Source organism: Myxocyprinus asiaticus, chromosome 13 (genome assembly GCF_019703515.2).
Source record: "Myxocyprinus asiaticus isolate MX2 ecotype Aquarium Trade chromosome 13, UBuf_Myxa_2, whole genome shotgun sequence".
In the NCBI taxonomy this organism is placed as follows: domain Eukaryota; kingdom Metazoa; phylum Chordata; class Actinopteri; order Cypriniformes; family Catostomidae; genus Myxocyprinus; species Myxocyprinus asiaticus.
The window spans coordinates 43,370,104-43,396,396 of NC_059356.1; the positions used below are offsets into that span (position 1 = coordinate 43,370,104).

The 26,293-nt window shown below is 37.9% G+C and overlaps 1 protein-coding gene across 1 annotated transcript in view; it reads right to left on the bottom strand.

The window, feature by feature from the left end:
• The window catches only part of tmem104 (transmembrane protein 104), a 67,610-nt gene that overhangs the window by 23,445 nt on the left and 17,872 nt on the right, over positions 1-26,293 (bottom strand). Inside the window, exon 8 of the mRNA XM_051713735.1 lies at positions 25,212-25,308. Within this exon, the coding sequence (XP_051569695.1) occupies positions 25,212-25,308 (97 nt within the window). The remainder of the gene's footprint in view (positions 1-25,211; positions 25,309-26,293) is intronic.

Here is a 26,293-nt window from a genome sequence, read left to right on the forward strand (position 1 = left end):
TCTTTATGACTCCACTGAAGGATGATTTGGTTTTTTTTTAATGTTGCACACTTATATGGCTGTTTACCCCAACGGTAATGTTTTTTTTTTTTTTTTTTTTTAAAGAAATGTGTAGACATCTTATTCAGTTGCCTCCTTCTGGTACGTTACAGAGGTTCTGACTCACTATTTTGCATATGGTGATTTGGTTTTTCAAACTAGAGCAAAAACCTTCCTCTTTATGAATAATTATTACAGTAACAGGAACATAGTCAACATAAAATGGTGTTCACAACCCATACGGCTTCAGTAATGTGATGTATTTCCAAGCGAAACAGGATTTTCAGCTATGAAAAAGTTTTCGTTGGAATAACCAGTACCGATAAATCGTTCCCAATAAGGCCTGGGGTGTGTTTTAAGAAGTCACAAATTAACACACTGCACTTCTCTTTTCATAATACAGTACAATTCACAAAGTTCCCATTAAAGAGTGAAATTTAGGTAATGTGGCATTGAGTGACACCGGCCATATTTTTTCCTGAGAGGTGAGGAGTTTGTCAATTTGTAGTCAGATAAACTTCTGAGGGTGATGTAACAGTCCATCTTGATGCCTGCACAAAAATAACGTTCATTCGGAACTCACTTTTTAAATCATTTTTACTAGAAATGCTATTTGATGAGAACTTACTGCATTACTATCATGATTGTTCTTCCATCAAAGTGCCCTTTGGAGGATGATTTATCTCGTTTGGATCACAGGGCCGGTGTGATTATGAAACTGTAAAAGGCTATTATTAAATTAAATAAATGTGTAGTCTGAATGTGCTGCACGATAAAAAGTGAGTTAGCGCACTGCTCACTGTCATCTGCTACAAACAGAGCATGTGATGCTCATGATGGTGTTTTCCATATAAATATATATGGTTTTCCGTGTATGAGCAGCTGGCATCACACATTCACTCTGAAGTGCGCAGCACATGCAAACTAAATGTTTGTCATTAAACAGTCCATAAACATTAAAATACACATTGTTTCAAAAGTATAGCCACAAGACCTAAACAATATTTATGATAACATGATTTTAGTGTGATAAAAGCACTGACTAACCTTACCTGGGTCAAGTTAAATCCAAGATTACAACTTTATTTTCATGATGACATAGTGCCGGTAAATGCAGTGCTGGTTTTTTAACAGTGTGTATTTTAATATTTATGGACTGGCCACTTGTAAATGCCTTACTATGGCTGTTGTTGTTTTTTTAATAAAAAAAAAAAAAAAAAAAAAAAGTTTTTTTTTTTTTTTGTAGTACAAATACTGTTTACTGGGCTTAACTTGTATTGAACCCTGAACATTCTTTTAGTAAGGAACAAAAGCACCAGTTTTGTCGAATGACCCACAAAAAATGAGACATGAGCAACTCCATTTTTGCGAAAGAAATCCACCTTGATAAATTCTCATAATGTTTTGCTGTCATCATGAGTTATCTCACAGTTATCGCTGGTTCGTTCATCACTCCCACCACACACACACACACACACACACAAAAAAAAAAACAAGGAAAAAAAAAAAACATTACACCCTGTTCTTTATGGGAAGCAATGTCTAATCTAACACATCAGCCAATCGCAGCTCTGATGGCAGGGTGTGCTGCAGCTCCATATCAAAAGCCTGACGTTTTACATATGTCACAGTTTCCGATCTGAAAAGGGATGCTGGGCAGCAAGGTTGGCTCCTTCTCGTATGCCAGGAGGGCAGAGCAAAACTTTTCCATTCCCCTTCTAAAGCTGTTGTTAGGCTGGTAGTAAAAATGGCATAACCTTGGCATGCTGGTAGGACACGCATGCCAGGAAATGATAACAGGAAGGAAGTTTGGCGTGGATGGGAGAAAAGAGAGAACAGGTCCAGGCAGAGAGGGCAGTAGAGTGCGAAGGAGAAAGTGAGATCAATGGGGTGCTGGGTGACTCAGACTTGACACAGAGAGTGAAAGGAGGTACTGTGACATACTGAACTTGCTTCATTTACATTTACATTTATTCATTTGGCAGACGCTTTTATCCAAAGCGACTTACAGAAGAGGAACACATAAGCGAATCATCTTAAAGAGACAGTGGAACGAAAAGTGCCATATTACAAAGTTTCACTAGCATCAGAATAGCATTAAAAACAGATTAAAGTGCAACAAGGAAAATAATTTTTTTTTTTTTTTGTGCTATCAGAACACAGCGCTCAACCCTAATTGTGAGAGTGTAAAATAGTCAAGCACAAAATGCATTCGCTAAAAGGACAGATCAATTATTAGTGATGTTTGCTAACAAGCATCTCTATCAGTATTACTACTACTTCTAGGGGTGCGCAATATACTGCTTAAATTGATATACCAGCAGAAATGTGTCAACAGGTAGAAATTTTTGTGTATTGTTTCGCATATCGCGGTTATGCAAAACGCTGCCGTATAGCACAGAATACATGTTCCAGTCAGAGGTTGGGCTACAAATAATCATTACATTATAATCATTCCACAAACCCAATTCCCCAAAAGTTGGGACAGTATGGAAAATGCTAATTAAAACAAAAAGCAGTGCTTTGTAAATTCTATTCTCCCTGTACTATATTGAAAGCACTACAACAACACATAATCGGATTTTGTAAATATACACGAATTTCAAATCACATCATTGCAACATGCTCCAGAAAAGTTGGGACAGTCACAAATTCTTCTAATTTGGGGCACTGAAGACACAAGTTTAAGTTTAGCAAGCGGAATTTCCCCCCATTATGCAGGTCTTCAGCTGTGCAACTGTTCAGGGCCTTCGTTGCCGTATTTTGCGCTTCATAATGCGTCACACATTCTCAAATGGAGAGAGATCAAGACTGCAGGCAGTCAATTTAGCACCCGCACTTTCTGCCTACGCAGCCATGCACTTGTAATCCGGGCAGTATGTGGTTTGTAGTTCTCCTGCTGGAAAATGCAGGGATGTCCCAGGAAAGGACAACGTGTGGATCGCAGTATGTTGCTAAAAAATTTGTACATATCCTTCTGCATTAATGGTGCCCTCAAAGATGAGCAAGTTACCCATGCAATGGGCACTGACACACCCCTGGCCCATACAGACACTGACTTTTACACCTGATGCTGATAACAGCTTGGATGATCCATTTCCTCTTTGATCTGGAGAACACGACAGCTGTTTTTTCCAAAAATTATTTGAAATGTGGACTCATCGGACCAAAAAAACACAGTTCCACTGTTCTACTTTCATCTAAGATGAGACTGAGCCCAGAGAAGTCGGCAGCGCTTCTGGACAGTGTTGATATATGGCTTCTGCTTTGCATAGTAAAATCTGTGGATGCAGCAGCGCATGGTGTTGACTAACAACGGTTTACTAAAGTTATCCCAAGCCCGTGTTCATGATATCCATTACAGATGAATGCCGTTTTTTTAAAACAATGACGTCTGAGGGATCAGAGATCACGTGCATTCAGAAATGGTTTTCGTTCGCCCTTTACAAACCGAGATCTGACCAGATTCCTTGAATCTTTGTGCACTGTAGGGTGAAATGCCCAAAATCCTTCCAATTTGTCTTTGGGGAACATTGTTCTCAAAGTGCTGGATTATTTGCTGAAGCATCTGTTGGCAAATTGACAAGTCTTGAATGATCCTTGCTCTTGAAGGACTAGGCTGTTTTTGGAGGCTCCTTATATACTTTGACACAATTGCCTCACCTGTTTAACACCTCCCGTTTCACATTGCCTTGTTATTTCAACTCATCAAATTGTTAGTCTTAAATTGCCCCGTCTCAACTTTTTTGGAGCGTGTTGCAATCATCTGATTGGAAATTACTGTACATTTAAAAAAAAAAAAATAATAATAATATTTCACAAGGAAAAACATCATATTAAGTGTAGTTGTGGTGTTTTCAATATAGCAAAGGGTGAATATAATTGACATATCACACCTTTTTGTTTTCATTAGCATTTTTCCTACTGTCCCAACCTTTTTGGAATTGGGGTTGTAATTTAAAACAGGGAATTTTGCCGGCATATTTTCCAACAGTAAGCTAAACAATAATTGTAAATGTTAGTGTTCCAAAAAAATACACTGAAGCTTTTCTCCTAGTATTGTGTATTTATTTTTAATTTAAAACATCTTTATGCACAGAAATTATATGTTTTTTTGTATTATGGGCTAATTCCATGACAGCTGTCTATTATTTTGAGTGGTGTGGAAAAGCAACTTTAATGAATAAACGGATGGCTACCGTAATTACATTAATCACAAAGAGTGGCCATTCATTTGTTCTCTGTGCACTTGTCGATGACACGTGCATGATGTGAGATATTTGTGTTGGCACTCCTGGAAGTGTCATGACGCAGACGTGTTTGCAGCATCAGATCTGTGCAGGTATGCCGTTAAGACCAATCCATAACAGTGCGAGTAATGCTTCACGTACAATAAATTGGCTTTCAAGGATGTGTACCTTGTTGTCATGATTAACACAGGCTAACAATTGGTGTAAATTCTATCATGTAACACTACTTTTTTGCGTTAACGCCAATTTTCTTGACAAAAAGTGTTTCCAAACCAGTTTTTCATTACATTTGAAGTATCAACATAAAGTTTATGCGCTAGAATTAAATGGAAAAATATTACGTCGACACTTGAAATTTTAGCGTTAATTTGCGTTTCCATCGGCTATATCGGTAAACTTTTTGATGCACTATACCTTTTGTCACAACAACAACAAAAAAAACCTTGGATGGAAACATAATTTATGACCGTTATCAGCATCAGGAGATGCTGACAATGTTATGCTGCATGACGTCAAATTTGGTAAAGCAAAAATCTGAGCGAGTGAGATGTTAGCAAAACATTTTGAGCAAGATTCTCCTAAGGCTAAAGTGCATAAGTCAAAATATTTTCTCCTATCCCCGTTTAACATACAGAGACTTTAAGTAAACTATTCGTTGATTGCCTTCTTAAAAGTATGTAAACACTGGAGCCTGATCTAGTGAAAATTACGAGACTGTGCAACATTTTTGCAAAATGATATTACGTGGGTCCAAACATGTTTTACTCATGATTTGATTGAAAGGAAATAAAAGTCATTGTTGTTTTAGCGCCTCTAATGTATATTTCAGCATGAAAGTGCCTTAACATGTGCAACAACCCACAATAAAATCAAACTGCAAAACTTTTGGTATAGTAACATGTTTCTATGAGACCAGGTTGGAACACTGGCTAAGTGGTGCTCTCAAAACATTGTTCTGCTTGTTGGACCAGTTCTACATGCCAACTTCTCCCTCTCCCTTGATTCTCTTTAAACTGGCTCTAGGGGACATTTTCTATCTCTGGGAGAGCCCATGTGGCAGCACAGAATGCAGTATTACAATTCAAATGACAGTAACAAGCAAAACAGGGATTATATTTCCAATCCCCACAGCGCCAAGATCCCAAGCCTTTTGTGTCCATTGCTAATCTTTGTTAGGCATGCCATGAATTTGAGACAGGATCACAGGGAAAGCAGATAGCTGCTTCTACATCAGCTAATGGATTAATGAACAATATTTAACAACTATGCAGAGAGACTAAACTGTCCTTTACACAAGAGAGAATCATCAATTCACTTCAACAGAAAAATTCACATATTTCCACACAACAGAATTTGTGTGTTCGAAAGAGTGTCAGTGCTTGTTTGTTTTCTTTAATCTATGTGGGGATGTCAGTCTGCTGGTTTTGGGGACAGTGCCAAGCAGAACACTTCATCATCTTACCTTTGCATGGAATTCAATCAGTTACTAATACGACTAAAATATAAACAGTGGAGAGTGACTGAAAAAACAACGTGTCAACACTGGACTCTATTTACATCTGGTATTAAGATCCATCTTGGGTGATCTGTTCACAAGTGGACTAAATACTAGGGATGTACCGATACCATTTTTTCTCTCTTGATCCGATGAACCCTGAACTCTCTGTAATGGCCAATATGGATCCGATACCAGTGTTGTTTTTTTCTTAATCAGTTTAGAATATCTATACCTAACTGTGTGGAACTGATTGGGGGTACTCTTTTATATGGACAGAAACACAAACCTCTAACTGCACATAATTTAATTATAAAATAGAGAAAATTAAAAATGATAAAAAATGTGTAACCTATTAAAAAAATATATATATATATATTTTTTTAAATGACAACTGTATAATACAGCCACAAAATTAACAGTAATTCCAGTGAAAGTCTTAAGTACAAAAGAAGCCAGTTCTCTTTACAAATTATTTTCTTTCTTTTTTTTTTACTTGTATGGATAAAACGTCAGTATCAGATTCGACACCAATCCATGTATCGGATTGGTGCATCCCACCTAAATACAGGTTTTGTGATCATATGATTCAACCCACATTTAGAGCTTGTCAGAAACATGAGTGTCCACATTGCATTTGTAGTGTAAACGCTAGTCCATCCTGATTAATACTGGACAAAAGTGAAGGGCTGCCTTCTCACCTGTCAATCAACAACTGTGCTAAAAAAAAAAAATCCCATTAAGAGCGACTTTAAAAAAAGAACACTACCATCTTATAAAAGGCAAAAAATCCCTCCCCACAAAACTAACCATGCAACCATTAAATAAACAAACAAAATGTCAAGAACTCTGTAGAGATCAATATCCAAAAGATCTGTCTTGACAACAAGATAATGTCCTGTTCATCTTTCACAAAGCAAACTTGAATATTTGATTGTCCTGGTGGAATTTCAAATTAAGACAGGAAGTGCCAGAAAATCAATATGGAAGCCAACGTTTCGGAGAGGTCACTGGTTTTGTCTGCTTGAATCTGACAGTTGTAAAGGCCAAGAGACCCACAAGTTTTTTGTCCATGACATGTTTTGCTTATTGGTCTCAACACATGACGTGCTACATGACAGTGTCAATGCAAGATATCCAGTGTGTAAACCCCCCTAACATGTCATAATGACTTAGAAATAATCCTACTGGGAAGTTCCTACTTTCAAGTACACATAATTACAACATGTGTGTTGAAGTGATTATGGTTTAAATAAAATAGACGCACTGTATCAGTTCACATTTCATTCTCTTTTTCACTAACTGACTAACACAAGCTTTTTGTGCTAATTAAACAAAATGAAGAGCAAAAGCTGTACATTAGGTATGTAACTGATGCTTTACCTGTGTATTTTATCATTATTGTGCTGCCATAGAAAATGCTGTTTAACTCACCAAGTTCTACATAATAGCAAAAGTATCTATTTCTAATGGTTGCAGAGCCAATAATTCGTGTTCGTTAAGGCTGGCCAGTTGCATTACTCCACCATTCATGGGTCAACAGCACTCTCACAGAGGCCTTTTGTAAATAATGCATCTTTATATTTTCAAAAAGAAACCATTCATCTGTTGAGTCATCAACAGGATGATTACACTGGAAACTATGATGTAAATCAAAGCCTGAAATCTTTCTAGAACAGTGGGAGCCACAGAGGAGCTGATCTAATTCTCATGACTTTGTAATTATGTCAAGTTCACCCTAGCAGTAAGTTCTCTTGTAACCGTAGTTCTCTGTTTGTCTGGTTTAACCCAAGCCAAATAGAATTGGATTGTTTTAGCGCCATAATCAGGGCTGACATGACTTTCAAGCCACATCACCATGTTAGGTTAAAGGGACAGTACCCTGGAGCAACTTGGGGTTGCATGCGTTGCTCAAAAGGCACAAAGCTGAGATCAAGGATCTTGCAGGGTTCGAACATGCAACCTTTTGGTAGTCCAAACCTAGAACCGGAAGGACCAAAAGGAAGGAAGTAAGGGAGGGAGAAAGGGAGAGAGGGAGGAAGGAAGGTCTTCACATTCTCACAAGCTGAAACATACAAAACTATCCCTAAGGTAAACTACTACCTCAAATGAAGTATTTACTCTGTCATCATCTCAAACCATGTAATACAAATATTTTTTTTAATTCAAAAATGGTCCTACACGGTCATCTGAGCCCCCCTGGGCAAACAAAAGCCACAAACATTAGGATGAAGGTCAAACAAATAGCTGATGTGTGTAGATCGAGACACCAAAGGACGTTTTGATAATGAGAATTCGGTTGTGCTTGTGGATTTAATTTAATGGAAATCACGTACAGCCTCATCTTGACACCCACCAAGGAAGATCTGTGACATCATTCTGTGATGTCCTTGGACCAGAAAACCAGCTTTTCTGAACAGAGAACAATATTGTACCCAGCAGGTAGCAGTCACTGAACACACAAGCTGTTCAGTGTTCACTGGACTGAAGTTAGGCATGCAGAAACTATTCTAAAACAGACTTACAGGACATTTAAGGTAATATAATGGCCTACAGCAGAAACTAAGCATAAAAGCTTGAACACAACTCGCTGTCACAACGCAAGGGTGTTATGAGTGGTTGCCAGGGCATTGCTATGCGATTGCTAGGTGGTTTCTTACAATCCACAGTCAAAAGAGCGCACCCTCTCTATGATATTCTAGTGTCTAGATATGGCTCTGGTCCCTCCTTTAATGCAAGTCTATGGGACTTTTTTCCCATTTTATCATACACCATGTTTAAAATTTAAAGACAGATTGCTTAGTAGTGCTGGGTATTGATACAGGTTTTTCCAGTTAATTCAGATTTACAAGCTCTCTATTCGAATCGGATTCAATATCGATTCATATGAGTACATTTCAGTTATAAGGTCCATTTTTCTTACTTATGACAAATTATCTTCCAGATAATGCTGTTAATTATAGAGGGGACCTTTTAACTAGGTACATAATTAAAATAATAATTTTACTAATTAGATTTTATCCGTTTTTCATAATTTGGGTCAGATAATTTAAAAAAAAAATAAATACATGTCATTAGTAAATATGACATTATATTGCATATATTCTATATATTTGTATGTTTATTGATTACATGCATCATTTGTACTATTTTCTATTTTCAAGTAATTACACTGATTTGTTGAACACATGCTGAAAACTGGTACTGTCTCTTTAAGAAAACCAGCATTTCTCTGAAGAGCATCTATAAATTAGTGCATATTAGTGAAGAAGGACTCTAATGGCTTTACCTCATCCATGCTATGCATGATAAATGCTTCATTGAATGAATTTTTGTTTCTGATCAACAACTGACTGTAAAGAGCTGAGAGGGTATTAAAAGAAACATTATTTTAATAACAAATGGGTCACGTGAGACTCGTCTTTGGACACACATTAAGCTTGACTTTTCCAGTGATTTTGCCCCCTTACACAGCTCATATGGGGGGCATTTTTTAACCTTATTAAGCCTTGTGACTCTGTCATCCTTTTATGTTAAAGGTACTTAATTATTTAATACTTTAATTTAAACAATTAATTCAATTTTAAAATGGCATGTTTCAATAATTATAAAATTGCATGATCTCTACATTGCATGTGCATTGTTACTGCAACAATATTTTTTCTCATTCACATATTTCCAAATATTTTGTCTATTAAATTAGCAGCCTACAAAACAAATGCACCGACACAGGAGTAGATGACAGCATTTCTCCAGATTTGGAATGCGGAGCTTATAAAAAAAAACTTAGCAACTGCTTCAAGCCAATTTAATAAAACAATGAACATTAGTCAGAGATATGATTCATACACCAAAAGTGGTTAATGTTCTGTAAAATTATTATTGTATCAATAATAATGTTTTATTTAACATCAAGACCATTTAACTCATTCAGATATTATTTTTGTTAATATTATTATTATTAACATTGTAGCATTTGATAATTTTAGCATGGGATCATTACACTGAACTGATGCAGATCGTGAGAAGTGGAGTGCCCGTCTGTGCGCGTTTATGGCGTGAGCATCCGCCACTGACTCGGCAACATCTGCACAACAGACGGTGTGAAACAAATAATGTTCAGCGAAAATTCAAATGCAATGGATATATTAATTTGGAACTATGTCAGATTGGAGGGGATTTTGTTATTTTGCCCTGAGACACGTTAGTTTCTGACCCTGTATGGAACAAGAGATGGAGATGAGAGATGTAACAGAGGTGTTTACGTGTCTCTCTTCATCATGCAGCTGGTATATTACGCATATTATATATTATTTTTGCGGCATTATGAATAATGAGGGAGTGCCAAGATATGAAAGGCGCACGCACTTGCAATGTTAACAGCTTTGTTGATTAGAAACAGGAACGATATAGTTTTATCGAGTCGCTCGCTTACGGAGCGTGGTATAACACCATTTTCATGTCGAATTAACAGGTTTAGAAAGATTTATAAATCTGTAACATCTTAAGTTCAGTAACTATGCACTTTCTCATTGCACGCGCTTAAAATTCTGACACTGCTGACAGCTTCTTGAATTACAGTTTGATACAAAAACAAGTTTAATGATTTAATTTGTTCATCTGCATCTATTGGTTTACTAATTCGCAGCTGCACTGTAAAGTGAATAAAAGTGTGCGGGAATAATTAGCCGAATTTCAGGCTCTGCAAACTGTATTACATTAAAATATTAAAGTTGCCCTGGTTCCCCTCCTTTATGATTTCATTGTACAAAAAAAACATTACTCTACAATATGCAAATTTAATGCAATGAAAAGCTGCATCAATAGCTGTTTTTCTTTCACTCGTCAAATAAGTCAAGGTGGGCCAAATCAAAGGCCATCAAAGTTGGCCCGTGGGCCCTAGTTTGGGCATCTCTGCACTAGACCATCGTAACTCCCTGCTGAGTTTATGGTTACAGCAATGGAAAAAAGGATCCAACATGATAGAAAAAATTGTTCTGTCGCTGGGGAGGGTACTTGTGTTCTCTTCAAGAGACCAGTGAGCTTCTACTTTTACTGAAGAACTGACAAGATGTCAGGCTGATCTGAACATTTTCATCACACTCAAATGCTGCATATCAAATGCTGATTGTAATCCATAGTGATTCTGTCACCAAGCGTTTTTTCCTGTCTCTTTCTCCTACACTAAAATGACTAACAAAATCAGAAAGTGAAGGCACAACAGTCTGTTTTTGTTGAAAGTTATTGCTTTACTCACTGACAGCTGCATATGGACATACGTGTCTATGGCAAGCCTCGATGGGATAAATACACAATCACCCTAGGGCTGAAACGATTTTATGAATGAAATTGTCAACAAAAATTTTGTTCGAATGGTCTTTTGATCTCATTTAACGTAACATGAGATCATATGAAACTAATGATGGCGTGCGAGAGGAGCACTGCAGCTCGCGTCCGGTTCAGGAGAGGAAGAAGGTCACACAACTCAGTCCAGAGGCACTCCAAACTTTCCAAAGAGCTTCAGGTGATGCAGATCGCAAAGTAGGAGGGAATTATTCAAAACACAAAATAAGTAAATACAGAAGCACTCTCGCTGTGAAATGAAGCAGAGCTGGAGCTGCCGTTCTGCTTAAGCAAAACTTCTGTGTCAAGCATCTTTAAAGGAAACACCCCGGCGTTATATCTTTAAAGCATCCTTTATTAAAGTTAAAATAATAAGGAAGCAAGTAATGTAAATAAGTACAAACTCCGAAACCGGCATTTCTCTGTACAGTCAGTGCCGCTTCTATGAGTTGCGTGAAGTGACCCGATCTAAGGGAGAAAGATTGAAACTGCATCCCGGCTGATGGACACACTAGCGTGGGTACGCCCGTCCTTCATGCGTGCTCGCTGCACCTAGATTATTACGTGATTGCTTGTGACGTATTGAATCATACTATGTGTCACTGTCTGTTTTTTATCGAAAAGAAAATGGGCAATACGCTGCTATATTCAGAGAGAGGTTTTTTTTTGTGAGTTAAAGGTGCACTCAGTAATTTTTGCCCCATTAAACAAGTTTTACTCTTAAAGAAATTAATTGTAATTGTGAAACGTATGTATAAAATCATGACCACTCGTATGAGATGAGGACTCTAGTCATATCAGTAATCTTATAAAAGCTGTTTTATTCTACATGGGGCAGGGGCACCCTCATGGGGCGTGCCATTTTAGAATCACATGACCAGCTGAATACTACTCGCTTAATCTCAGAATCCATCTTGTTATTGGACACTTTTACTCTTGAATTAAACTAATCATGGCTGATTGTGAATAGTGAATGTAACTGAAAACTATTTATTTTGAATGATGCTGCATCCACACCACTAGGTGTCAAAAGAGGTAACACGATAAAAGTAACGCATGTTATGTAATCAGATTACTTTATTTTCGAGTAACAAGTAATGCAATATTTTTTATTTTAGACCATAATATCGGAGTTACTTTTTAAATAAAGTAACACCTTGCTTTTGTACAACTCTACTGTCCCTGAATTGCAAGAAATCAGAAGTAAAATTATGCAAACTTTGGGGAGGAGTCGTAGTGTATGATGGGCACTGTATTTATATAGAGTGTGAGGCCAGAGACTATATAGCAGAGAGAGAGACGAGTCATTTCTTTTTCAATGAATGGGAGAAATTGGAACACCCAACCAAGAAGCTCTAGCACCCAACAGTCAATGGATGTAGAAAGGAAGTCCTGCCTTGCAGGTAAAAGAGCCAATCACCTTTTAGATACAGACATCGCCTGTCAATCAACTCGCTAACGTGCATGCGCATTTCGTGTTTTAGTGTAATGAGGTCAACATTCGGTTGAGTTAAACGCGATTGATTCATGTGTTAATATACACTGTATTAAAAAAAACAGTAAACGCATTTAGGCAGAGGAATTATAAGACTAGCCACGACATGATACACAGGGTGAAATACTCACTCAATTCACTAACTTATGCAGCCAAACTGCTCCGTGTTACAGCTCCCTGTAACTAAGAGAATGGGATGAGAAAAGCTGACTCTGGATCAGTGGCTCCGAGCAATGTAATACATCGATTGTGTGCGCCGAGAAAATATCTTAGTTTCTAAAAATATTCTACATTTTTGTTTTACAATAAACAAGTAGTATGATTCATGATCAAACCGTTTTTATGACATTTTGGTAGCATTAAAATCGATTCCATTCAAGTTGTATCAACATGCGCCTTTGAAGTTGTGGCCTCTGTACTCACCGTGGATCAACTTAAAACTTATTCCTTTAACATTTTAGGCTGGCATTCCCCACTGAATTTATCCAGACTTCTGAAAAACATCTTAAGTTGACTCTGGCATTGTCAATAGGCACCGCATATGATGACATATATGATGTAGGTTCAAGTGTTGGACTTTGCTACTTTAGGTAAGACAGTGGTTATTCTTCACTATTTATATTGGCTGCCATGTTGATGAAAAAACAAATCAAATCAAAATCACTTTTATTGTCAAACAGCCATATACACAAGTGCAATAGGGTGCAGTACCAAGCAACATAGTAGTCATGACAGTGATGAGACATATACCAATTTACAATAAACATCAGATTTACACAACACAATTTAAAATCTAATATACACAATTACACACAACACAATATACAAATAATAACATACAATGTACAGTATACAATAAACACAATATAGAATATACATTATACAATAAAAATAGTATATATAGTATATATAAAATATACAGTAGGTTGTATTGTACTGTATTGACAATCAGGCTGTCGGTTGATAGTAAGTTGCCAGTGCGTTGTTAAGAGAGAATATAATTTATGACAGTCCGGTGTGAGATATAAGAGTAAGAGTAATAAAGTGCAGTGCTGATGTATTTGATCGTGAGAGATCAAGAGTTCAAAAGTCTGATTGCTTGGGGGAAGAAGCTGTCATGAAGTCGGCTGGTGCGGGTCCTGATGCTGCGATACCGCTTGCCTGATGGTAGCAGTGAGAACAGCCCATGGCCCGGGTGGCTGGAGTCTCTGATGATCCTCCGAGCTTTATTCACACACCGCCTGGTATATATGTCCTGGAGGGAGGGAAGCTCACCTCTGATGATGTGTCTGGCAGTTCGCACCACCCTTTGCAGGGCTTTGCGGTTGTGGGTGGTACTATTGCCGTACCAGGCAGAGATGCAGCCAGTCAGGACACTCTCTACAGTGCAGGTGTAGAACCGTGTGAGGATGTGGCAGTTCATTCCAAACTTCCTCAGCCGTCTCAGGAAGAAGAGGCGCTGATGAGCCTTCTTCACAACGGCCTCAGTGTGGACGGACCATGATGTGGACACCCAGGAACTTGAAGCTGCTGACTTTCTCCACCGGTGCTCCATTGATGGTGATGGGGCTGTGTTCTCTTTCTCTTCTTCTGACGTCCACCACAAGCTCCTTTGTCTTACTGACGTTGAGGGAGAGGTTGTGCTCCTGACACCAGTGTATCAGAGAGTGCACCTCCTCTCTGTAGGCTGTTTCATCATTGTCAGTGATCAGACCTTCCACCTTCGTATCATCAGCAAACTTCATGATGGCATTGGAGCTGTGTGTTGCCACACAGTCATGTGTGTACAGAGAATAAAGGAGTGGGCTGAGAACACAGCCCTGCGGGGGTCTAGTGTTGAGGGTCAGTGATGAGATGTTGCTGCCCATTCTAACCACCTGGCGTCTGCTTGACATGAAGTCCAGGATCCAGCTGCACAGCGAGCTGTTTAAGCCCAGAGCCCGGAGTTTCACATCAAGCTTGGAGGGCACTATGGTGTTGAATGCTGAGCTGTAGTCTACAAACAGCATTCTCACATAAGTGTTCTTTTTTTCCAGGTGGGATAGAGCAGTGTGTATTGTGGATGCAATGGCATCATCAGTGGAGCGGTTGTTGCGGTAAGCAAACTGCAGCGGGTCAAGAGAGAGAGGCAATACAGAGTAGATGTAATCTCCGATTAGTCTCTCAAAGCATTTGCTGATGATGGGGGTCAGAGCAACAGGACGCCAGTCATTTAAGCAAGTGATTTTGGATTGCTTTGGAACAGGCACAATGGTGGACGTTTTAAAGCATGTGGGGACCACAGACAAGGAGAGGGAATGGTTGAAAATGTCCGTAAAAACACCAGCCAGCTGGTTCGCACACGCTCTGATGACGCGGCCCGGAATGCCGTCTGGACCCGCGGCTTTGCGGATATTCACCCGTTGGAAGGATCGGGTTACATCCACTACAGAGACGGAGAGTGAACTAACCTCTGTAGCTTCGGCCGCGAGAGCTCTCTCCGTGAGGGCGGTGTTATTTCCCTCGAAACGAACATAAAATAACACCGCCCTCGTGGGAATATGCATGTTAAATCATGCATATTCATGTTATTGATTCTTTATTATAAATATGGTGTGAAGACCTACTTTCTAAATATCTGTTTGTTTACTATGTTGTTTTGACATGAGTGTTGTACAGTAGCTAGCATGACCTGTAATGTCTCTTGTATGCAATGCATGGCTTATTTGTATGGAATGCATAGCATAGCAGAAGAAAAAGTGGCTGTGAGAAAAAAGTATATAAAGCAAAGGTAATGTAACGCTTTACTTTCCATAAAAATAACTTTTTAACTAAGTTACTTTAAGGAGTAACGCAATTTTCTAATGAGTTACTTTTAAAAGTAACGTTACCCAACACTGTATATATATTCCTAAACAGTCAAAATAGTCTCTTCAAAACTGGGCAGGGATAAGGACATTGGGGCCCAGAGACAGCCAATGTAGTGGGGTCTGAGAGATCTTTTCTACCAAAAGATTCAACTATTTCATCAAGACTTCATCAGTTCAGGACACTTGGATATGTAACCGTAAGCTTAGTTCTAGCTGTAAGGTCTTGGGATTCATTCTATCAGGCATCTCATCCAATCACAATACAGCCTCCGCTTTATAAGCCTGCTCAGCTGCTTTTTGACAGATAAAAAACATTGTATGGGTACATAGAGTAAATCAGGCTTTATTTAGTGCCTCATGTCTATAGCAGGGAGAGAGGCAACATGCATGTCCGAGATTTAGATCTCTGTCCAGACTGAATTGTCCTTCGGTCCGGACCAGAGTAAGCCTATTGAGTACCTCTGGATTAGAGGTTTGTTCTAATCCCTAAACCAAAGTATGAGCAATAGTAATAGTGCTGAATGGCTGAGCAAGCATCAATTATTAAGAAACAAGCTACTTTAAAATATAGGGTGACAGCCTTGGGGTCATTTAAAGAAGGCCTTTTTAACCTTTACAGGCCCAGATCCTCACCAAGACTCTCAGACAAACCAGGGACCTCCCCATTGCAAAGCTAGATTTTCTCAACATCACTTTATAATTACTTTCACTAAGAACATTACTGCAATTAACAGTACTTCATTAAGTTCTTACATATAATGCTTAACAGACCATTACTTAATGTTCATTAAAATAGATAGAAAAGTCATTTAATTATACTGTATATTTATAAATCTTTATGGGCCTCTTGCTAAAAACTCTGGATTTAAAGCATTTGAGACCAGAGCTTTCGCTGTGACATCAATTACTGCCAAGTTTATAGCATTGTGACAGAAGCATCCTTGCATTTCCTACAGGGAATATAAAAAGATATCAAGTCTGCAACAGATGTGGTATCTCATGATCTTGCCCCAAGGTTGAGTTTATTTTATCTGTAGCTACTTCCCTGTCTTTCTTTTTCAAGTTTCTGTCATAGCACACATCCACCCTCACAAATCTTTCCTTTCTAGTGTGACTGTGGGTCAGCCATTGTTCACACTGGCACGATGGTCCAACTGTGGAATAAAGAGGACTCTTCCCCTTGTGGGCCACTGCTAAATATCCTCCTGCTGTGTGAATATCCACTAAACCATCTGCATAGTCTTATTCCTGTAGAGCCATCCACAGCATAATCATTTTCTCAAAGAGAGCTTCAACTACATCTATTATTGACTAGAGTTGGGCTGATTTCACAAATATTTACAATTTATTCAATATTATGTTGCTGGCAATAAAAAATTAACCAACATCATGTATATTGCAACGATTTAAAACAAATTTGTTTTGGTCATCAAGCACAATATCACCCGCTCTGTCACAACTCATGAATATGAGAGTGCTAAGACAAAGATATTTTGAAACAGTGGCAAACATGTCTATAGTTCTTCCGAACTATCCATTTCAATTAGACGTGTGCTTGTATTCAGTACTGTGGTATACCACGCTAATTAACATAAACTGTTAACTTTCCTGCTGACTTACTGTACCTACTAGACAAACTGTTCACATTTTTCTGAATGCACCACAGCATCCATTCACAAGTCAAGATTCACAACCAGGGACCAAAATTAACACTAAGCACCAAATTTAAAAAAATATTTGCTTTGGTAAGATACATGCCAGTAACCAGTAACTTTATAATGCAACATATAAGTCAAACTGTAAAAACGACAGTCGGACCCTTGCTAAAGTGTTCAGGAGCTATACAAATCAAAGCCATATAAACCTCATTGTAACAGGGTTGCAATGGGAAAGGAGGCGGCAGGAACCGGCTGAACAATCAAAGTAATATTTTAATAGGAACTTAAACAAAAAGACACAAAAACATAAACGCACACATGACAGCTGCATGTGGCTCTCTCTCTCCCGAACTGCTGCATTCTGCTGCACCAACACCACCCTCCTCCTCGTCACACTCATAAAGTTATCGTGGACTTTATAACATCATAAGAGCCTGCAACATAAGACAGGGTTATTAATCTTACAATTCGACTTCTATTATGACCCTTGCTGATGTACTGTAAGTGACACGAGCGATTCAAAAGACAGACATTCAAACCATCTATTAAAGAAAACATCTGTTGCTTTTCGCGTCTGCTAATTTAATCTTTATTTATTGTGTTATTAACTGTTTATTAATTTTTTTCAAAAGTGACTTTCTTTGTGATATTTTAATAGAAAATGCAAATTTTGTGTTTAAAAAACCTTTTAACTTGTCATTAAGAACAATGTTTATTTTTCCACTTGTTTTGTAATGTAATACAATAACGCAATAATACCGTGCTAAAATCTTCAACAATTATCACGATATGAAAATTTGATACCGACACAGGGCAAGTTTGAAGGAATCAGTTCATTTTCATTCGTGTCAACAATTAAAAAAAGGTTTACGCCGGGTTCATACATCCTCCGTGAGCGGGGCGTTTTCGTTTTTCGGTGCCCATATTAACAGATTACACCGTTCCAACTGCAAGCGTGAGTCGTGAGTTGACGGATCCCAGACGTGGCAGTTAGTGGTTAGTTTCAGCATTGAGCCTATTTTTGCCACGCAGCTCACGCTGAGCTCAGCAGCTCTGGGTGCAGTACAACATTAAAATAATCAGGAGATTATAGAAAAGACAAAGCAAATTAAATTTATTCAAACCGAACCTATAGTACACTACAATGTATATGTCTGCATGCAAGTAAACTCAATAAAATAACTTAATAAACTGCTGGACCTTTTGCCATTCTGTGTATATAGGTGTACAGTATAGACACAACATTAACCAATCACAACCAAGTGTGCTGATAAAGATGAAGTGCACATGACTGCCCGCTGTTGTCCTTGAAGCAGCAATAACCTCAGCTTATTATGACCTTATTAAAGAAAAAAATTGTCGTAGGACCCCATAGATAACTTTATTTTCTGCGCAGAGGCGCTGCTGTTTCTCACGGAAGAGACGTGGCCAATGTGAACGTCCAACTTGACCGCCCCGCTCACGTGCCACTGGCGCCTTGCTCACGCCCCGCTCACAGAGGATATGTGAACCTGGCATTAGTATGAATGTAAATAATCACTGCTACTATGTATTGTTATTGTTGAATAAATGAACGTTACATTTATATAGCACACAGTGAATAGGGGACTCCTCAACCACCACCAGTGTGCAGCATCCACCTGAATGATGCAACGGCAGCCATAGTGCACCAGTACACTCACCACACACCAGCTATTGGTGGAGGAGAGAGTGGCATAATAGAGCCAATTAATGGATGGGTATTATTACGAGGCCATGATTGAGAAGGGCCAGTGAATTTGGGTAATTTGGCCAGGACACCTGGGTTACACCCTTACTCTTTTACAAGTGCCCTGGAATTTTTAATGACCACAGAGAGTCAGGACCTCGGTTTAACGTCTCATCCGAAGGACGGTGCCTTTTTACAGTATAGTGTCCCTGTCACTATACTGGGGCATTGGGACCTACACAGACCACAGGGTGAGCACCCCCTGCTGGCCTCCCTAATACCTCTTCCAGCAGTAACCTTAGTTTTCCCAAGAGGTCTCCCATCCAGGAACTGACAAGGCTCAGCCCTGCTTAGCTTCAGTGGAGAGCAAATAACTAACTCACTAACATTCAAATGCATTAATATTAAAAACTGACTCACTGAGCAGTCTTTAATGTGGTAAATGACCACCATATGAGAAATGTAGCTTATGAGCAAGTCTGGTTGGTACAGACTTGGTTCCTCCCATTAACATGATTAAGGAAATTAGTTCATATAACAAGGAGTGATCCTCCTGTACAGTCATTAATAAAGCATCGCCTTAAAATAATTACCATTCCAATGTGGAGAGGAGGACACCTTCCTGTCCTTGCAACAATTTACAGCCTCACTCTACATTATCCCTTCTATATACTGTAAATACGTCCACGAAACACTCTCAGTACCTTGCATACATTTCTTAAATGATAAAAAACAAAACAAAAAACAAAACATTGTCTTGGATTTAATTCCAGTGCATCTCAGTCAAACATTAAACTTTAAAGGTCTTGTTTTATAATATCGCAGTCAAAAAGTCATAAAATATGAGCTTGCTTCTAATGGGTCAGATGCCACAAATGCCTAAACAGAGATCTTGGTTCTTTAAAAAGCTCTTTAAACTGGACACTGAAATGAATGAAAGCAGATGAAGTCTCAGTCAAGTGATCTTATAAGCTTTCAATGAACAATGTATAAAATGGCAGTGTGTAACATTACTACGGATCAAAGCAGCCTCTTGCCGAGCAGAAAGGCCAGTTTAACTTTGTCACTGACAAGAACATTGTTTGTGGGGACATTCAGACCGAACCTGCTCGTGTTGAAAAAAAGCTAGATGCAGTGCAACAAATGGAATATAATGCAGTTGTCTCGAAATGCCTTTTTAAAAGTTGAAGTACTTTTCAACCCATTTCAGAGAATTAACTTAAATTCATTAATGTACATGAAGAGTTTCATAATTGATCAAACTGCTCAAGTAAAGGTAGAAATGACTCTTATCTCACTTTTGAGTCTGTGTTGTATCTTCATCCTGTTGCCCTGACATTTTCAGAGGTTTAGTGTGTCGTCTGTCTTGGACGTTAAAAATATAGCATTGCTCAGGGACAGCTGTTGAACCAGAGCTTAAAAATAGCTCTTTGTTTGCTGTGCCGTGAGAAAAAGAAGTGCTGGAATATTTCTTTAAAATGATGGGATATAAATGTGACTGCAGTGATCTACTTAAATGCCTAAAGGGAGAAAAGTATGAAGAGAAAGAAACAAATGAATCCCAAACTGTTACAAATGCTCTTCATTATGAGACCTAATATGATACTAGTCAGAAAACATGGAGTGTAAATTACATCATAAATGTAAAAGACAATAAGAAATCAAAATTAACCCTATTTACTTACATAAATAAATGCCCCTGATTTTATTGAACAGGATTCATTAGTGCATGCTGTTCTATAGAATTTTTGTTTTTTGTAGTCTTCATTTCTGAAAAGACTCTTATGCTACTAAGGTGGAGTGGGAGAGAAACTAAAATTTAAGGAATAGTTCACCCAAAAATTTAATTTCTGTCAAAATTTACTCACTCTCATATCGTTCCAAACCCATATGACTTTTTTTCATATGCGGAACACAAAAAGGAAATGTTTTAATGAATATTGCAGTCAATACAACGGCAAAAGAAATTGTCTCACTTCAAAGCTTAAAGGACACAAAAGTATTTTCAAAAATAGTCCATGCAACTCATGCGTCATGATGGTATTTTCGATAGGTTTTGGTGAAAGAACAACCTTTTTTCAGTGAGATAATGAGCTATGAGATAAGCTCTTTCACAGTGGCTTGGGTTTTCAAGCGAAAACTTGGAATTAGCACTAAAAACAATGGAAAATCTCGCATGAACACTTCTGTTTATCCATTTTTGTTTCCCAAAGAAGAAAGACATAGAGGGTTGAAACAATATGAGGGTTAGCAAATTATGAGAATTTTCATTTTTGGGTGAACTATCCCTTCAAAAAGAATAGCATGGAACTACTTAGAACACTTAACTAGAAGTTAGAAGGTTTTACTTGATGTAAGGACGTGCTGTAATGGATGGCAGTTACACAGTCCAAAACAGAACAGCAGTCTTTGCTATAAAGGAAAAACAGGCAATTTTTTGCTGAGGTGTGCAGTTTAGAAAGATTTTAATCAAGCACAGTCCATGCCTGGAAACTCTTTGGCCACATTCCCCTAAAGAAAGGCATCCAAACATCTCTTTTTGAGTGTCAAACAGGTACAGAAACAACAGTATCACAGTCTGCCACCCACAAAGGGATTACAGCAGTTCTATGTGATAATATCCCTCGTAATCTTCCCTGTTTCTTTTCTAATGCTAATGTCATGAGGCTGCACTAATGTGTCAGACATTAATCCTACTTCCCACAGACCGTTGCTTACAAATACTCTAAAACGGCTATGAGTCAGTCAAGACACATCAAAAAGAGTTAAGAAAATGCATCGTGCAACAGCAGCAGGTTCATAATTTGGAATGTGCAAAAAACATATTTTCAAAATCGACAAGTCGTCGGTTGCCTAAATGGCTAACCTCCCTTACCCTGATCGGACATGACACATTTACATAAGACGTGTTTTTGCATTCAAAATAGAGCGCAAGAAAATGGAACATAATTCAAAGGTCTCAAGATGTGTTTTTAAGTGTAACTATTTTTAACATTCATCTAAAAAAGACTTTTCCTAAAAACGCAACTATCAAGCAACTTTTCCTAAATTGTATATCGTGACAACTGTCTAAAAGCTGAAGCACAGCATGCTAATTAAAGCCACTGCTAGGAATATAAAAAATCAATAATAATCTATTTCTAACAAACTAGTTGATCTCACTAATTAATTAGTCATTAAAAACACGGCCAATAAAATAAAAAAATAAACAAATCTACTTCTTACAGTCTAGTCGGCAACACTGATCAAGTAGATGATTGTAGGACGACTAGTTGACCATCATAACCTGTTCTAAATCAAGTCAAAATTAAATTTGTCTGGTAGAAATGTAAATGCAAACTTTGCATAACCACACAAGAAAATTTAAAAGGCAAAGACAAAAAAAAGTATACAGTCATTTGTAAGAAGGACAAACGGGCAGTTAGATACAATTCAATAATCTAGAATATTTCCCAGTAATGTGACGCCCCAGCGAACAAGGCCTGCTGAATATCATTCCGAAACTCGTTATGAATATGTTTCCAAAGATTATACGTTATCTCTGCTCATTTTCTCACACCATGATGTCTGTAATAGTCAGTCCTTTGTAATAGATTTCTGTTGGGTCTCAGCAGCAGTCCTCTAAATAGAACAGCAGATAGTTTTGCCTAATCTGCAACAGATAAGTAACCAGGCTGATTCTGGTTAGACTCGGCCTAGCTTGGTTTGAATTTACAGCAATTTGAGGGCTAAAAGGAAAAGTAGAAGAAATGCAGATAGACCATGCAGTTAAAATGCAATCAAAAACATCAGTTAAATGATGGTTTAGGTGAAAGTTTAGTCTAGGTTAAAACTAAGCCTGAAAACAAATTGCAAGGACAGTGGATTTATGTGAATGTCTCTCATTTGTATGCAAATTTGACCTGACATTTTTCTGATCATGTTAAAACGTTTAAGCACCAATGCGTGTGTAATTTCGTGGTAACTGAGGTGGTAACTTTCACGGTACAAAGGTGAATTTCATGAAAATATGTCCAGTCATGTTTCAACCCAAACTCAAAAGAAAAAAATAGGAAATGTTATTTTGCATGAAGATGATTAAGCCTATTTTAGGAATATTTGGATTTTAGGCATTTTGTGCCATTATTTTCAAGACAACAGAGCATATTTACTGTCATGTGAAAAAAAAAAAAAAAAAAATCAACAATCATTTTTAAAATTAACACCAGCATAAAATAAATTCAGTACAATAAATACCATCATGACGTTTAAATATTTAAATAAAATTAATAAACAAGTATGTCACAATGCAAATCTTAATGACCCTACAATATGTCATTTTCTTTATGCAAAGTATAATTTCCCTTTTTTTTTTTTTTTTTTTTTGAGGTGAAATATCACCCAGACCTGCTCTTGACAGATTCCTCAAAATTCATCCTAAAATATCTCACAAGAAAACTGAAGAAAACATGTCGAGGGTACTGGTATGCACAGCTAAAACCGCAAACAATTACAACTGCCAATTCAAGTTACGGTCTTTCAGTTAACAAGCCATGTTTTCATTGCTATGGAATAGAATTTATTACATGATTTGTTATTCCAATAATGTATTACTCAAAATAACCAACTGTATTTCATTTCTGTTTGATGTTGGATTACATTTTAAATCACAAGGACTGCCCAAGCTAAATCACAAGCACTTGGCTAAATGGTCGGGAATACAACATCCTGTGGCACAGATTCACCGAGGACACACACAGATGGTCTGATAAAGCTCATAAAGTTGGTGGCTCAGACAGTCAGCCCCTTTGGACATGTCCCAATCCACAGACTAAAAATTGGGTAATTTTTCTCCACCACAAGTGCACTGGCACTTTAAGGTGAAAGAGAGAGGACAGCCTCAGTGACTCAGTTTATAAGCCGACTGGATTAATCTTTCATCAATAAAAAAACAATGATTTATTTAAGGGAATGTCAGAGACAAGATTTTATGATGGTGTTCTAGTCAAAAGGGGTGGGGTTTGGGGATGAATGAGGTGGAATTGTGTCTTCCAGCTGCCTGAAAGCATCTGCACAGAAATTATCTAAAAAAAAAAGTCAAATCAGTTACAGCTCATACACAATATACTAGGGCTGAAACGATTAGTCGACGTTATCAACAACATCGACAATAAAAAATTGTCAACAGAGGAACGAACATCACGCTAGAGCAAGTTCATTTCAAACAGAAATACAGCGCTGGGTGGAAGCAATGATTTAAAGTTAAAACAATTTTAAAATGATTTTAAAATTAGTTTCTTATACCAACCTATCGGTTTGCTACAGAAGACATTAATTGATCGACTGGAGTTGTGTGGATTACTTCTATGCTGCCTAAATATGCCTTTAGGACAGTCAAACAGCCAGCAGCCTGATGGCACCCGTTAACATGCATCGTATGGACAAAGTGATCTGAAATCTACTTGTAAAAATCTTCACTTTGGTTCTGCTGAAGAAGGAAAGTCATACACATCTAGGATGGCTTAAAGGTAAATCATGAGAGAATTTCATTTTTGGGTGAACTAACCCTTTAAAGACCCAGAAGTGGAATCAGAACAAGAACCATTAAATTATTTATGAATCCCATCCAGACACATGGGTAAAGTCGGCACATCTTGGTGCAAATTCTAAAATCAGCATCATTTCCAGTGGTTAACATGCAGTAAGAGGCTTACCCAAGCAAGGAGATTAAAAAAGCTGAAACAATGCTTTATATTGGCAAACAGAACAGCCACTTCTCTCTATTTCTAGAGATAGAGTGAAATGAATCAGCACATCCATCACTGTTGAAATGCAAAAGGCAAGCAGGAAATCACACTGGCGTCTTGTGATGTACCTCAACATGAATTTCAAGGGCATGTAAAACACCTCCTGAAACGCTTAGGGTGAGGAGTCTACAGAGATTACACAGAAGTATTAAAGGAATAGTTTACCCAAAAATCACAATTCTGTCATGTTCCAAAACCTTATGACTTACTTTCTTCAGTGGAACGCCAAATCAGACGTTAAGTAGAATGACAACCTCAGTCACCATTCACTTTTATTGCACAGGAAAAAGATGCAAAGCAAGTGAATGATGACTGAACCAGTCATTCTGTCTCTTTTTGTGTTCCACGGAAGAAAGAAGTCATTCGGGTTTGGAACAACATGATGGTGAGTAAATGATGAGTTTTCTTTTTTGGGTGAACAAACCCTTTAAGTGTCTCATCTGTCTTTCACTCACTCGCTCAACCTCTATGTGAATTGCTGCAGTTGATCTGTACCTTCAGTTGGTGCGCGTCCAGCACCCTGCTGAGATATAAGTGCTGCCAAAGAGGTGTGATGTTTGAATGTGTGGTGGGCATGGCTGCACTCACCAGAAACACTCTGTAGGCGTCTTTACGTCTTACGGGTCCCCAGCACGACTCTGTGTCATTGTATTTCACACTCCCGGCACTGCATGAGAGATTCCCACTGTGGGAAGACAAACAAATAGATAGGCAAACTGATTTAAAGAGTTTACAAGATAATAGAATACATAGTACCATCAAGTACTGATAGATGAAACTAAGGTCCATTTAGGAAATTCTGCCCTCCTCAGCATGTCTGTGAAGTAATGATGGACCAAACATTGGCCATTTTATGCCAGATTACGCATTTTCCGATAACTATGTCCGAAAAGACGAGAACAATTTTAGGTATTCAAATTTTAGGGAAGTAAACATTGTGTAAAATGTGTTTTGAAGTTCACTTTATGTAAAATAAATTATGTGAAATTCAGTCATTAATCTTCTAATTAATTTCTTATTGGCTGCATAATATTATTGGCGAAATGCCTCAATAAGAAATGAATTGAGTTGGACTTATTCTTATTGGTTGAAGCAAATTTTTTATTAGTGAAACACCAACAAAAAATTACTTAAGTTCTAATGACTGGACAACTGGACGAATTTTTCATTGGTTCTAAATGTTTTGTCTGTCTTAAACCAACAAAATAAGTCAGGTCCTAAAGGTTGGACAGCTGGACATTCAGTTTGGTTGAAATGCCTCGAATGGAAATTAATTGAGTTTTAACAACTAGATGAATTTCTTACTAGATGAAGCATCTTCTAATAAGTTGAATTGTCTCAGTAAGAAATAAATCGAGTTCTACCGACTTGACAACTGGACAAACTTCTTATTGATTGAAACAACTTGATAAGCAATTAATTGAGTTTCTTTCTCATTGGTAGAAAATAAATCTTATTGGTGAAACGCCTTGATAAGAAATTATTTGAGTTCTAACAACTGGATTAATTTCTTACTGGTTGAATCATCTTCTAATTGGTTGAAATGCCTTGATCAGAAATTTAATCGAGTTCTACCTACCAACTAGACAACTGGAAAACTTCTTATTGGTTGATGCCTCTTTTTATTGGTTGAAACACCTTGATAAGCAATTGTGACGAGGAGGAGGGCG